A 15,632-nucleotide genomic window follows, 5' to 3' on the forward strand; every position below is an offset into this window, starting at 1 on the left:
TGAGGACGGTATTGACACAGCCCCAAATGATCCACAATGGCTCAAAAGTGATATGGTCCAGAAATATTTAGACGGAATAAGGGTGGATAAAGTGCCTGGACCAGATGGCATCCACCCACGCATCCAGAAATAATTGAGCGTTGTAATTTCTAAGCCTTTGTTTCTAATTTTTAGGGACTCGTTAAGGACTGGAATAGTACCACTGGATTGGCATAGGGCCAATGTGGTGCCTATATTTAAAAAGGGATCAAAGTCTTTGCCAAGTAACTATAGACTTGTTAGTTTGACTTCTATAATCAGGAAGATACTGGAGAGTTTAATAAAAGACCACATAGATGAGTTCTTGCTGGAAAAAAATATTTTAAGCAACAAACCGCATGGATTAATGAAAGACAGAAGTTGTCAAACAAACCTGATTTCTTTTTATGAGGAGGTAAGTAAAACCTTGGGCAGAGGGGTGGCTGTGGTATACTTGGACAGAGGGGTGGCTGTGGACGTGTTATACTTGGACAGAGGGGTGGCTGTGGACATGGCATACTTGGACAGAGGGGTGGTTGTGGACGTGGTATACTTGGACAGAGGGGTGGCTGTGGACGTGGTATACTTGGATTATGCAAAAGCGTGTGACACAGTTCCCCACACACGGCTAATGTGTAAGGTAAAGTCTACAGGCTTGGAAAGATTGGTTTGTAATTGGATAGAAAATCGGCTAAAAGATAGAATTCAGAGAGTAGTGGTTAATGATTCTTACTCTGAATGGTGTAAGGTTATCAGTGGTTTACCCCAAGGTTCAGTGTTGGGACCCTTACTTTTTAATATCTTTATAAATGATATTGGGTCTGGGATTAAAAGTACCATTTCAGTCTTTGCAGATGACACCAAGCTTTGCAGTGGAATAACTTCCTTACAGGATGTCTCCAACTTACAAGCTGATCTCAATGCACTGTTTCATTGGGCAACTATGTGGCAAATGACGTTTAATGTTGATAGATGTAAAGTTCTGCACTTTGGGGCTAAAAATATGCATACATCATATATACTAGGGGGAGCAGAACTGGGGGAATCCATAGCGGAGAAGGATCTGGGGGAATCCATACCAGAGAAGGATCTGGGGGAATCCTTAGCGGAGAAGGATCTGGGGGAATCCATAGCGGAGAAGGATCTGGGGGAATCCATATTGGAGAAGGATCTGGGGGAATCCATATTGGAGAAGGATCTGGGGGAATCCATAGCGGAGAAGGATCTGGGGGAATCCATAGCGGAGAAGGATCTGGGGGAATCCATAGCGGAGAAGGATCTGGGGGAATCCATAGCATAGAAGGATCTGGGTGTTCTGGTAGATCATAAGCTTAATAATAGCATGCAATGCCAAGCTGCGGTTTCCAAAACAAGCAAAGTAATTTCTTGTATTAGGAGAGGCATGGCCTTCAGTGAGAGAGACATCATTTTGCCCCTGTACAAATCATTAGTAAGACCTCACCTGGGATATGCAGTTCAGTTTTGGGCTCCAGTTCTTAAAAAGGATATCGGGGAACCGGAGAAAGTGCAGAGAAGAGCAACCAAACTGATAAGAGGCATGGAGGAGCTCCGCTATGAGGAAAGATTAGAGGAACTGAATTTATTCTCTCTTGAGAAGAGGAGATTAAGGGGGGATATCATCAACATGTATAAATACATAAGGGGGGGATATGATCTCCATGTATAAATACATAAGGGGGGGATATGATCTCCATGTATAAATACATAAGGGGGGGATATGATCTCCATGTATAAATATATAAGGGGGATATGATCTCCATGTATAAATACATAAGGGGGATATGATCTCCATGTATAAATACATAAGGGGGGGATATGATCTCCATGTATAAATATATAAGGGGGGATATGATCTCCATGTATAAATACATAAGGGGGATATGATCTCCATGTATAAATACATAAGGGGGGATATGATCTCCATGTATAAATACATAAGGGGGGATATGATCTCCATGTATAAATACATAAGGGGGGATATGATCTCCATGTATAAATACATAAGGGGTCCATATAGTGAACTTGGTGTTGAGTTATTCACTTTATGGTCAAAACAGAGGAGAAGGGGGCACTCTTTATGTCTAGAGGAAAACAGATTTAGTCTCCAAATACGGAAAGGTTTCATTACAGTAAGAGCTGTAAAAATGTGGAATAGACTCCCTCCAGAGTTGGTTCTGGCCAGCTCACTAGATTGCTTTAAAAAAGGTCTGGATTCTTTCCTGACTGTACATAATATAAATGGATACTAAAAATTTTTTTATAGGTAAAGTTGATCCAGGGAATATCCGATTGCTTCTCGGGGGATCAGGAAGGAATTTCTTTCCCCTGCTGTAGTAAATTGGATCATGCTTTGCTGGGGATTTTCACCTTCCTCTGGATCAACTGCGGGTATAGGATTGTGTATATGGGATTGTATGGTTGGGTTTTCAATACTGGTTTGTTTTTGTTTTTTTTTTCTTTTTGTTGGTTGAACCAGATGGTGTCTTTTTTCAAACCCCTCCTCTCCTGAAATACTCTGCACTGCTGGAGGACTCTGCTCCTTCCTCTATAACTCTCCTCTCCTGAAATACTCTGCACTGCTGGATGACTCTGCTCCTTCCTCTATAACTCTCCTCTCCTCTCCTGAAATACTCTGCACTGCTGGAGGACTCTGCTTCTTCCTCTATAACTCTCCTCTCCTGAAATACTCTGCACTGCTGGAGGACTCTGCTCCTTCCTCTATAACTCTCCTCTCATGAAATACTCTGCACTGCTGGAGGACTCTGCTCCTTCCTCTATAACTCTCCTCTCCTGAAATACTCTGCACTGCAGGAGGACTCTGCTCCTTCCTCTATAACTCTCCTCTCCTGAAATACTCTGCACTGCTGGATGACTCTGCTTCTTCCTCTATAACTCTCCTCTCCTGAAATACTCAGCTCTGCTGGAGGACTCTGATCCTTCCTCTATAACTCTCCTCTCCTGAAATACTCTGCACTGCTGGAGGACTCTGCTCCTTCCTCTATAACTCTCCTCTCCTGAAATACTCAGCTCTGCTGGAGGACTCTGATCCTTCCTCTATAACTCTCCTCTCCTGAAATACTCTGCACTGCTGGATGACTCTGCTTCTTCCTCTATAACTCTCCTCTCCTGAAATACTCTGCTCTGCTGGAGGACTCTGCTCCTTCCTCTATAACTCTCCTCTCCTGAAATACTCTGCATTGCTGGATGACTCTGCTTCTTCCTCTATAACTCTCCTCTCCTGAAATACTCTGCTCTGCTGGAGGACTCTGCTCCTTCCTCCAACTCTACTCTCCTGAAATACTCTGTTCTGACCTCTATGTATGGGTGGTAATGAATCATGTATATGGGAGGAGCCTCTACTTCCTGCATTGTAGTGCTGCACAGTGATTGCACTTTACTGTTCCCCGCAGTACAAATCATTACATATACAGGTTGGTCTTTACTGCATAGAATGTCTGTACAGTAAGTGCACGGTTGTTTTCCTGTCTCTTCAGTGTGATTGGTTTTGTCTCAGCAGTCCTTCAGCAGGTTGGTGATATTTCTGGGCCCCTCCCCCTGAATGTAAATCAGACTTCTAATGTAATTATTGGGAAATCTCACTTTTTCCTTCAGATTTCAAGGAGGGGGCGCAGCAGGAGACCCTCCGGCATACCACGCCTTCCAGGCCGTAACAACCCCATTGCAGGAGTACCAGGCAAAAAATAGCAGGCGGTCCTTCAGTGAAGAGAAGAGAAATGGATTCTATGGAACGTTCTCTATGAAATGTCACATAAAGGAGTAAAATAAAGAATGAAAATGCTGCGACTCTCGGAATTGTCATTGATGCGCCAGATCCGGGTTATAATGTATGGAGGGATGTTGGGTATATTTTGGTTCTCATTGCCAGACCAATACACACCATTGTCTCCAAACATGAAAAGACGATCGTCTCATTTCTTTATGTCTCTCATTGTCCACCAATGTACGCAGGGCCGGCGCTACCACTAGGCAAGTTAGGCAGCCGCCTAGGGCGCACTGCCACCTAGGGCGCCTGGCCACTGGTTTGCCTACTCAGTCTCGGCCTCCATCTCCGAGTCCCACCGCCGTCTGTGCTGTGTAGCCGCTCTGCTCACTGAGTGAAGGGGCGCCGCGGCAGCACTGAAGGACCGACCTGACATCCGAGTCCTGACACTTACAGTGAAAGAACAGAGGCTGCCCGTGCCTCTATAATCAGTGACAGACAGGTCACACTCTGTGACCTGTCTGTCTCTCTCAGAGACTCTCTGGTGCCAGTCCAGAGCTTTAGAAGTAGTCAGTGATTGTCCGTCCCTGGTCCCTCCCATGATCCATGTGAAGACCAGTTACCACCGCCAGCCAGCTCTGCTCTGTCCTTCTCCATTCCCCTTTATCCAGCAGCAGAGCAGACTCACATATCTGATCAGTGGAGCTCCGGGGGTTTGGTACCTGGAGGTGTGTGTGAGACAGAGTTGGAGAAGCATGGCTGCCTGACTTTCCTTGTGCCTGGAGAGAGAGAACCATTGGCAGCAGAGTAGAGCCCTGGTGTTAAGTTAATAATGAAAAACACATTGAGATTCTATAACTGACTCTATAGTCTGTATATATATGACTTATATGTGTGATCTCTCAAATGTGTGATGTTATCCCCCCTCCTCTCCCCCTCCTCCTCCTCTCCCCCCTCCTCTCCCCCTCTCTCCCCATCCTCTCCCCCCTCTTCCTTTCCCCCCTCCTCCTCCCCCCTCCTCTCCCCCTCTCTCCCCATCCTCCCCCCCTCCTCCTCCCCCCTCCTCCTCTCCCCCCTGCTCCTCCTTCTCCTCCTCTCCCCCTCCTCCTCCTCCTTCTCCTCCTCTCCTCCCTCCTCCTCCCCCCTCCTCTCCCCCCTCCTCCTCTCCCTCCTCCTCCTCCTCTCCCCCCTCCTCTCCCCCACTCCTCCTCCTCCCCCCTCCTCCTCCTCCTCTCCCCCCTCCTCTCCCCCACTCCTCCTCCTCCCCCCTCCTCCTCCTCTCCCCCACTCCTCCTCCTCCTCTCCCCCCCTCCTCCTCCTCTCCACCCTCCTCCTCCTCCTCCTCCTCCCCCCCCCTCCTCCTCCTAGGGTGTCAAAAATCCTTGCACCGGCCCTGAATGTACGTAATCTAGACTGTGAGCAATAAAACATTTTATGAATACTATTCTTCCTATACTATCCTATCCTATACTATCCTATATCCAATCAGACCATTCCTTTATTATCTTATATCTTATCCTAACTAGAGTTGAGCAGACACCTGGATGTCCGTGTTCGGCGGGTTCGGCCGAACTTTAAAAAAAAGTCCGGGTCCGTGTCCCGGACTTTTGCCGAACTTTTCCCGGACACCGAACCCCATTGAAGTCAATGGGGACCCGAACTTTCAGGCACTAAAATGGCTCTAAAACAAAAATGGAAAGGGCTTGAGTGCTGCAAATGGCAGCAAAACGTTGTTAAGAGCATGGCAAGTGCTCTGCAAACAAATGTGGATAGGGAAATAACTTAAAACAACAAAAAAAAAGACTGAAAAATAAAACAATGTTCTTCATCTCTGAAGGATGAGGCCCATATGGAGTAGGAGGGAGGTTGAGGTGGTGGTGGATGTGGCGGTCTCATAGGCGTGCGCACAGGGTGTGCCAGATGTGCCTGGGCACACCATAATCACCTAGGGCACATAGCATTATCGCTCTGTTTGCCAGTGAGGAGATGGGAAAGATCTCCCTCGGACCTGCTCTGCTCTATTTCTCTTTGCCAGCAGGGAGAGTAATGTATTGGGGCCATGTACATGTAGGCAAACACATGCATGTGTATTTCAACTTTGGGGTGCACACCCTAATGCAATAGGCTGCGCACACCTATGGGCGGTGTAGGTGGAAGCGGCGGTGGAGGAGGACCAGGGCCGGATTAAGAGCATCATGGGCTTGGTGCTGAGGATTTTCAAGGGCCTTAAGGGCCGTGCCTTGGCATGCACCCAGAGGAGGAAGGGTGCAGCCATGCATGCCTAATTCAACATGGGATGCTGTCTCTGAAGCCCATAAACACATCCATGCATCGGCAACTGTCCCTCCTTGTCCGGCCTTCGTGCTGTGTGGGGAGGTTCTGAGGGAGCTGCCTGGGGAAGCGAGCATAGAAGCCAGACATCTGTGTTTACAAGTGACAGAAGAGCGGTAACAGTGAATATGGCCAACCCGGGGCCTGTATAAAGGTAGGGGCCTGGAGCTGCAGCTCCAATAGCCCCTACGTTAATCTGGCCCTGAGGAGGACAAGGTAGCCAACACTGCTTCTTTTCAGAAATTTTAAATGAGGGTACACCCCAAAAGAGTGAGAAAGAGCAAAAATAGAACAATGGCTGGGTAAGGTCGGTATCCATCGCTATTCTGCACAAGGTACGGAAAAGTCCCGTGGGATCCATGCCTGGTTCATTTTAATGAACGTGAGCTTGTCCACATTGTCTCTGGACAGGCGGCTGCGCTTGTCTGTGATAACGCCCCCAGCCGTGCTAAATACCAGTTCAGATAATACACTGGCTGGAGGGCACGCCAGCACCTCCAAGGCGTAAAGGGCAAGCTCAGGCCATGTGCCCAATTTGGAGACCCAGAAGTTGAAGGGGGCAGACCCGTCATTCACTACATGTAGGCATGTGCACAGATACTGCTCCACCATGTTGGTAAAATGCTGCCTCCTGCTAAGACGTTCCATATGAGCTGCTGGTGCTGCTGTTTGTTGTGGCGTGCTGACAAAGCTTTTCCACATTTCGGCCATGCTAACCCTGCCTTCTGAGGTGCTTGCGGTGCCCTGGTTGCGTTGGCAACTTCTTCCTCCTCCTCCTCCTCTGCCTTGTGCTTCCACTGTGGCCCCGCTGTCAGGTGGGAATGCCAGCAGAAACGCGTCTACCAGCGTGCGCTTGTACTCGCGCATCTTGCGATCGCGCTCCAGTGAGTGAATTAAGGACGGTACGTGGTCCTTATAACGGGGATCCAGCAGCGTGGCCACCCAGTAATCAGCACAAGTTAGAATGTGGGCAACTCGGCGGTGGTTGTGGAGACACTGCAGCATGTAATCGCTCATGTGTGCCAGGCTGCCCAGAGGCAACGAAAGGCTGTCCTCTGTGGGAGGTGTATCGTCCGTGTCCTCTGTATCCCCCCAGCCATGCACCAGTGATGGCCATGAGCTGGCCTGGGTGCCACCCTGCTGTGAACATGGTTCCATCTCCTCCTCCAGCTCCTCCTCCTCATCCTCCTCATCCTCCAGAACTGTGCCCCTGCTGGACAATTGTGTCCCTGGCGTTTGTGTGTGCAGGAACTCACCCTCGGAGCCCCTTGTGAATGACTGCCCTGAAAGCCTTGGAAATGTTACCTCTTCATCCTCCTCCTCCTCCTCCTCATCCTGTGCCACATCCTCTTCCATCATCGCCCGAATTGTTTTTTGAAGGAGGCATAGAAGTGGGATAGTTAAGCTGACAATGGCGTCATCGGCACTGGCCATGTTGGTGGAGTACTCAAAACAGCGCAACAAGGCACACAGGTCTCGCATGGAGGCCCAGTTATTGGTGGTGAAGTGGTGCTGTTCCGCAGAGCGACTCACGCGTGCGTGCTGCAGCTGAAACTCCACTATGGCCTGCTGCTGCTCGTCTTTTCAGCATGCGCAAGGTGGAGTTCCACCTTGTGGGTAGGTCACATATGAGGCGATGAGCGGGAAGGCCGAAGTTACGCTGCAGCGCTGACAGGCGAGCAGCAGCAGGGTGAGAATGCCGAAAGTGCGCACAGACGGCCCGCACTTTCTGCAGCAGCTCTGACATATCAGGGTAGGTTTTAAGGAACCTCTGCACCACCAAATTCAGCACATGCGCCAGGCAAGGGATGTGCGTCAAACCGATCAGGCCCAGAGCTGCAATGAGATTTCGCCCGTTATCGCACACCACCAGGCCGGGCTTGAGGCTCGCTGGCAGCAACCACTCATTTGTCTGCTGTTCCATGCTCCTCCACAACTCCTGCGCGGTGTGTGGTTTTTCCCCCAAACAGGCAAGTTTTAAAACTGCCTGCTGTCGTTTACCCCTGGCCGTGCTGAAGTTGGTGGTGAAGGTGTTACGCTGTTCGGATGAGGAGGCGGTAGAGGATGAGGAAGCGGAGTAGGAGGAGTTAGGAACAGGAGGCAAACTGAAGCGCCTTGCAATCCTCGGTGGTGGAAGGACATGCGCCAAATTGCTATCCGCCTCAGGCCCATCCGCCACTGCATTTACCCAGTGTGCCGTTAGGGAGATATAACGCCCCTGACCGTGCTTACTGGTCCACGTATCGGTAGTTAAGTGGACCTTGCCACAGATGGCGTTGCGCAGTGCACACCTGATTTTTTCCCCCACTTGGTTGTGCAGGGAAGGGATGGCTTGCCTGGAAAAGTAGTGGCGGCTGGGCACAACGTACTGTGGGACAGCCACCAACATAAGGTTTTTAAAACTGTGCGTCTCCACCAGACGGAATGACAGCATTTTAAAGGCCAAGAATTTTGAAATGCTGGCATTCAGGGCCAGGGATCGCGGGTGGGTAGGGGGGGTACTTCCTCTTCCTCTCAAGTGTTTGGGAGATGGAAAGCTGAACGCTTCCACGGGACATTGTGGAGATGGTTGGTGACCCAGGTGGTGGTGTTGCTGACAGATCCTCTGTTTGCGGGGTGGCAGGTGGCGGTATCACTACAGATGTGGCTGGAGCGGCCGAGACTGCAGCAGAAGAGGAAGCAGGATGAGCCAGAGACGTTTCTTGGTTTTGAAGGTGTCTACTCCACTGCAGCTCGTGCTTTGCACTTAGATGCCTGATCATGCAGGTTGTGCTCAGGTTGAGAAGGTTTATGCCTCGCTTCAGGTTCTGATTGCACAGGGTGCAAACCACTCGTGTCCTGTCATCAGCACATTTTCTAAAGAACTTCCACGCTAGAGAACTCCTTTGAGCTGACTTTGGTGCGCTCGTTCCCTTGCTGCCTTGGGCAGTAGCAGGCGTAGTGTCTAGGGCACGGCCGCTCCGCTTCTGCACCCTGCTCCCTCTTCTGCTGTGCTAGTGGCTCTGTGCGACCACCGCCTCTTCCTCCAAACTACTCAGGTCACCTGCATGACGTTCATTCCATGTGGGGTCGAGGACCTCATCGTCCTCCACATCATCTTCCACCTAGTCTTCACCCCTGCCCTCCTTGTCGGTCTCCACAATTATGAACGCCGCAGCAGTTGGCACCTGCGTTTCGTCATCATCGGAGACGTGCTGCGATGGTCCTTGCATGTACTCATCTTGAGAAATAAGTGGTTGGGCATCGCTGCACTCAATCTCTTCCACTTCTGGGGCAGGGCTAGGTGGATGGCCCTGGGAAACCCTGCTGACAGAGTCCTCAAAAAGAAGAAGAGACTGCTGTATGGCTTGGGGCTCAGACTGCTTGCCTGATTTGCAAGGGGGTGAGGTGAAAGACGGTTGGACATCGGCTGCAGGTGCCAACTCTGACCTTTCTGCAGTAGACTGGGTGGGAGACAATGTGAAGGAACTGGAGGCACTGTCAGCAACCCAATCTACTATTGCCTGTACTTCTTCAGGCCTCATCACGTCTAGAGGCGCATTATGCCCTACCAAATACTGCTGCAGGTTCTGTCGCCTACTAACACTTGAGGAAGGTGTTTCACTTGTGCGTGTAGCTGGCACAGATCGACCACGTCCTCTCCTTGCAACAGGAGCTCTACCAGCAGCACCACGACCCAGGCCACGGCCCCTATTTGACGGTCTCCTCATATTTCTGTCATTTAAGATCTTGCCCTAGAAAGGTGTTTATTGAATAGCGGAACAAAACAACAACAGTATCGCACGGGTGTATCTCACAGTCAAATATGCAAACTATGCCGCAATTTAATGTTTTTTACCCCAAAAGGGTGTATATTGAATAGCGGAATAGGATAAAAAATGGTGTATCTCACACGTACAGACACAAACTAGGCCCCGATTACAATTTTTTTGTACCCTAAAGGCAGGATGAGGAAGAGGAGTAGGAGGAGTTGGAAACAGGAGCCAAACTGAAGCGCCCTGCAATCCTTGGCGAGGGAAGGAGATGCGCCAAACAAATTTAAAAGGTGTATCTCACGCGTACCGATACAGACTATGCCGTAATTTAATTTTTTTAAACTCCAAAAGGGTGTATATTGAATAGCGGAATAGGAAAAATTTTATAATACGGTGTATCTCACACGTACAAACACAGACTAGGCCCGATTACAATTTTTGGTACCCTAAAGGCAGGATGAGAAAGAGGAGTAGGAGGAGTTGGGAACAGGAGGCAAACTGAAGCGCCCTGCAATCCTCGGCGGTAGAAGGAGATGCGCCAAACAAATTTAAAAAGGTGTATCTCACATGTACCGATACAGACTATCCCGCAATTTAATTTCTTACACTCAAACAGGGTGTATATTGAATAGCGGAATAGGACAAATTTTACAAAACGGTGTATCTCACACGTACAAACACAATCTAGGCCCCGATTACAATTTTTTGTACCCTAAAGGCAGGATGAGGAGTAGGAGGAGTTCGGAACAGGCAGGAGGCAGACTGAAGCACCCTCAAATCCTCGGCAGTATGAGATGCACTCCAAAAATTGGAAAGGTGTATCTCACACGTACCGACACAGACTATCCCGCAATTTAATTGTTTATACCCAAAGGTTTTGATTAAATAGCGGAATAGAAAATATGATCAAAAAAAGTGTATGTATCTCACACGTACAGAACCACACTAGGCCCCAATTACTATTGTTTGTACCCCTGAAGGCAGGATGAGGAGTAGGAGGAGTTTGGAACAGGCAGCACCCTCAAATCTTCAGAAGTATGAGATGAACCCCAAAAACTTGGAAAAGTGTATCTCACACGTACCAACACAGTCTATCCCGCAATTTAATTGATACCCAAAGGTTTTTATTGAATAGCGGAATAGAAAATATGATCAAAAAAAGTGTATGTATCTCACACGTACAGAACCACACTAGGCCCCAATTACTATTGTTTGTACCCCTAAAGGCAGGATGAGGAGTAGGAGGAGGTTGGAACAGGCAGCACCCTCAAATCTTCAGAAGTATGAGATGAACCCCAAAAACTTGGAAAGGTGTATCTCACACGTACCAACACAGACTATCCCGCAATTTAATTGATACCCAAAGGTTTTTATTGAATAGCAGAATAGAAAATATGATCAAAAAAAGTGTATGTATCTCACACGTACAGAACCACACTAGGCCCCAATTACTATTGTTTGTACCCCTAAAGGCAGGATGAGGAGTAGGAGGAGTTTGGAACAGGCAGCACCCTCAAATCTTCAGAAGTATGAGATGAACCCCAAAAACTTGGAAAGGTGTATCTCACACGTACCAACACAGACTATCCCGCAATTTAATTGATACCCAAAGGTTTTTATTGAATAGCAGAATAGAAAATATGATCAAAAAAGTGTATGTATCTCACACGTACAGAACCACACTGGGCCCCAATTACTATTGTTTGTACCCCTAAAAGGCAGGATGAGGAGTAGGAGGAGTTTGGAACAGGCAGCACCCTCAAATCTTCAGAAGTATGAGATGAACCCCAAAAACTTGGAAAGGTGGATCTCACACGTACCAACACAGACTATCCCGCAATTTAATTGATCCCCAAAGGTTTTTATTGAATAGCGGAATAGAAAATATGATCAAAAAAAGTGTATGTATCTCACACGTACAAAACCACACTAGGCCCCAATTACTATTGTTTGTACCCCTAAAAGGCTGGATGAGGAGTAGGAGGAGTTTGGAACAGGCAGCACCCTCAAATCTTCAGAAGTATGAGATGAACCCCAAAAACTTGGAAAGGTGGATCTCACACGTACCAACACAGACTATCCCGCAATTTAATTGTTTATACCCAAAGGTTTTTATTGAATAGCGGAATAGAAAATATGATCAAAAAAAGTGTATGTATCTCACACGTACAGAAGCACACTAGGCCCCAATTACTATTGTTTGTACCCCTAAAAGGCTGGATGAGGAGTAGGAGGAGTTTGGAACAGGCAGCACCCTCAAATCTTCAGAAGTATGAGATGAACCCCAAAAGCTTGAAAAGGTGGATCTCACACGTACCAACACAGACTATCCCGCAATTTAACTGTTCCCCAAAGGTTTTTATTGAATAGCGGAATAGAAAATATGATCAAAAAAAGTGTATGTATCTCACACGTACAAAATCACACTAGGCCCCAATTACTATTGTTTGTACCCCTAAAAGGCTGGATGAGGAGTAGGAGGAGTTTGGAACAGGCAGCACCCTCAAATCTTCAGAAGTATGAGATGAACCCCAAAAACCCCAAATATCATTCAGCTCTGCTGCAGGCCACAATTTAATTTTTTTTAACCCAAGGCTGTATATTTTTGAAACCACTCAATAATAGCACATGTGAACTGAACACAGCAGTGTATGATCAGTCAGCACAGCACAGCTGAAGGAAAAATGCTGTACACAGTGACTGATAGAAAAATACTTTTCTCCATCCTCTTCAGTGGGCAAAAAAAATTGTGTTCACTGCACCCCACACACAGCAAAATCGATGTGGACCACTGACACCTGCCTATCTCCAGCCTCTCCCTAAATGGATTGATAAGATCGTAGATCGGTCACTGAAAACCCCTCCCACACAGCAAAATCGATCATAGAAAACTGACCCTAAAAATCAGCAGCAGCCTCTCCCTAAAAGGATTGATAAGATCGTAGATTGGTCACTGAAAACCCCTCCCACACAGCAAAATCGATCGTAGAGAACTGACCCTAAAAATCAGCAGCAGCCTCTCCCTAAAAGGATTGATAAGATCGTAGATCGGTCACTGAAAACCCCTCCCACACAGCAAAATCGATCGTAGAATACTGACCCTAAAAATCAGCAGCCTCGCCCTAAAATGCCTACAACTCGCCCTGCCTAACACACTCCGACCTGTCTCTCAATTCTATGCGGACACAAATGTTTTTTTTTTTTTCCTGTCTGTCCCTAATCAGCAGCCAGCACGTATGATGTGTGCTCTGTCCCTGAACTAACACAGCAGAATGACGCAGCGGCGCTGCCTCGGACTTATAAAGACTTGGTCACATGCTTCAGATGGCCAATCACAGCTACTAATACATTTGTAGGCATGGCTGGGATGGCTTAAGGCACAGCAGTTAAACGCGCCAATGCATGCAAAACCCGGAAATAAAACGACCGAACACGGATTTTTACCCGAATATACAGTAAAGTTTTCGGGTCCGTGTTCGGGTAACAAAAAAACAATTATTCGGTACGAACACGAATAATACAGTCCGTGTTCTCTCAACCCTAATCCTAACCTATCCCTACTATCCTATTCTTACTATACTATATTATATCATATACTATTCTTCATATACTGGTATCCAATCCTATACTATCCAATTTTCCTAACCTAGACCCTATTCTTCCTATACTATCCTATATCATATACTATCCTATTCTATATCCTATCAGACCCTTCCTATACTATCCTATATTCTGTCTGATATTTTATCCTTTCTATACTATTCTGCATCTTATCCTATCCTATATCCTATACTATAGGTTATCCTAAGCTGTAAACTTTCCAATATCTTTTTATTTCCTATATTCTATTCTATACTCTATAAATTCATATTCTCTCAGATATCATATTATTTCCTTTGTCATATTATACTATATAACCTATACTGTACCATATCCTATTCTAACCTATATCCCATCCCTCCTATCCTATCCTATATCTTATCCTATCCATCCTATATCTTATCCTATTCTATACCCTATACTTCCTAATCTATCCAATATATTAATCCATTCTATATCTCGCTGTATATTATATTCTTCCTGTTCCATCAAATATATTATCCTTACTTATATCCTTTCCTTCCTTTCTTTTTATCTTATCTTATATCCTATCCTAAGCTATATACTATCCTATATCATATCCTATTCTAATACCATCCTTCCTATCCTATATTATATCTTATTCTATATACCATCCTTCCTATCCTATATTATATCCTATTCTATATACCATCCTTCCTATCCTATATTATATCCTATTCTATATACCACCCTTCCTATCCTATATTATATCCTATTCTATATGCCATACTTCCTATCCTTAATTATATCCTATTCTATATACCATCCTTCCTATCCTATAATATATCCTATTCTATATGCCATACTTCCTATCCTTAATTATATCCTATTCTATATACCACCCTTCCGATCCTATATTATATCCTATTCTATATACAATCCTTCCTATCACATATTATATCCTATTCTATATACCACCCTTCCTATCCCATATTATATCCTATTATAATTGCCATACTTCCTATCCTATATTATATCCTATTCTATATACCATCCTTCCTATCCTATATTATATCCTATTCTATATACCACCTTTCCTATCCTATATTATATCCTATTCTATATACCATCCTTCCTATATTATATCCTATTCTACTGTATATACCCTCCTTCCTATCCTTAATTATATCCTATTCTATATACCATCCTTCCTATCCTTAATTATATCCTATTCTATATACCATCCTTCCTATCCTATATTATATCCTATTATATATACTATATTTCCTTACCTATATCCTGTTATATGTGCCAGCCTTCTTCTTCTATCAGATATCTTATTATATCCTTTCTTATACCCTACCTATTGTTATCCTATACCTTCTGCTATTCTAAATCCTTCCCTTCCTATCCTGTATCTTATTCTATATGTGATAATGATTTCTAGGCAACCCCAAATCCGAGTTTAAAACACCAGGATACTCTTAATTATGTTACAATTGGCCAGGTTGCAACACAGGTTACATCCAAATTGAATTCTGTCCGTAAAGGCATCATAGAACAGATTCCTTATCCCCCCCCCCAGGAAGATTTCTCCAGGACTGCATCCCCTATAATCCACTTCCAGTCCGTAAATAGAAACCAAACATGTCACACTTTAAAACTGCCAGGACGACAAACAAGATACAATTTAATATCTATAGGTGACGCTTTAAAAGCCTTTACAGGATTACCACTTTAGATTTACAGAGGAGGTGCTAGAATTACTGCCCATGATCTGAGGTTCGCGGTGATACCTCACATGTGTGGGACGATCGCTGTTTGCGTGTGTGCAGGACTGACGCATGCAGGAGCACGGGAGTACAGGGGCACTTTAAAAACTTTTTCTATTATTTTTAATTTATTTATTTATTTTCATTTTTACACTGCTGCTTTACATTTTTTTTAATCACTTTTCGGCCCCTTTCACACTTATGCAACTTGTCATGCGATTTGGGACTGCAAAATCGCATTACAAGTCGTTCTCCATTATTTCCAATGAGCCCCATTCGTATCTGTGTGACTTGAAGTCGCACCGACTTCAAAGAAATCCCTGCAGTACTTTTGGCATGATTTTGATGCGTTTTGTGGAAAAGACATTATAAGCCCAGTCAAACTTGCATCAAAATAGCAGCAAAAAGTCGTGGTAAAATTGTGCGACTTTGAAGTCGCACAAGTGTGAAAGG

General features: G+C 45.9%; 1 protein-coding gene across 1 annotated transcript in view; it reads left to right on the plus strand.

Annotated features, from left to right (window-relative positions):
• Positions 1-3,744, plus strand: part of LOC309555658 (cathelicidin-6-like) — a gene marked incomplete at its 3' end in the record, with an annotated part of 47,859 nt that extends 44,115 nt beyond the window's left edge. The window contains exon 4 of the mRNA XM_082257691.1: positions 3,652-3,744. Coding sequence (XP_082113817.1) covers positions 3,652-3,744 — 93 coding nt within the window. The remainder of the gene's footprint in view (positions 1-3,651) is intronic.
• Between the last annotated feature and the right edge of the window lie 11,888 nt (positions 3,745-15,632).

Source organism: Pelophylax lessonae (assembly GCF_965119305.1).
Source record: "Pelophylax lessonae genome assembly, chromosome: 5".
Lineage (NCBI taxonomy): Eukaryota > Metazoa > Chordata > Amphibia > Anura > Ranidae > Pelophylax > Pelophylax lessonae.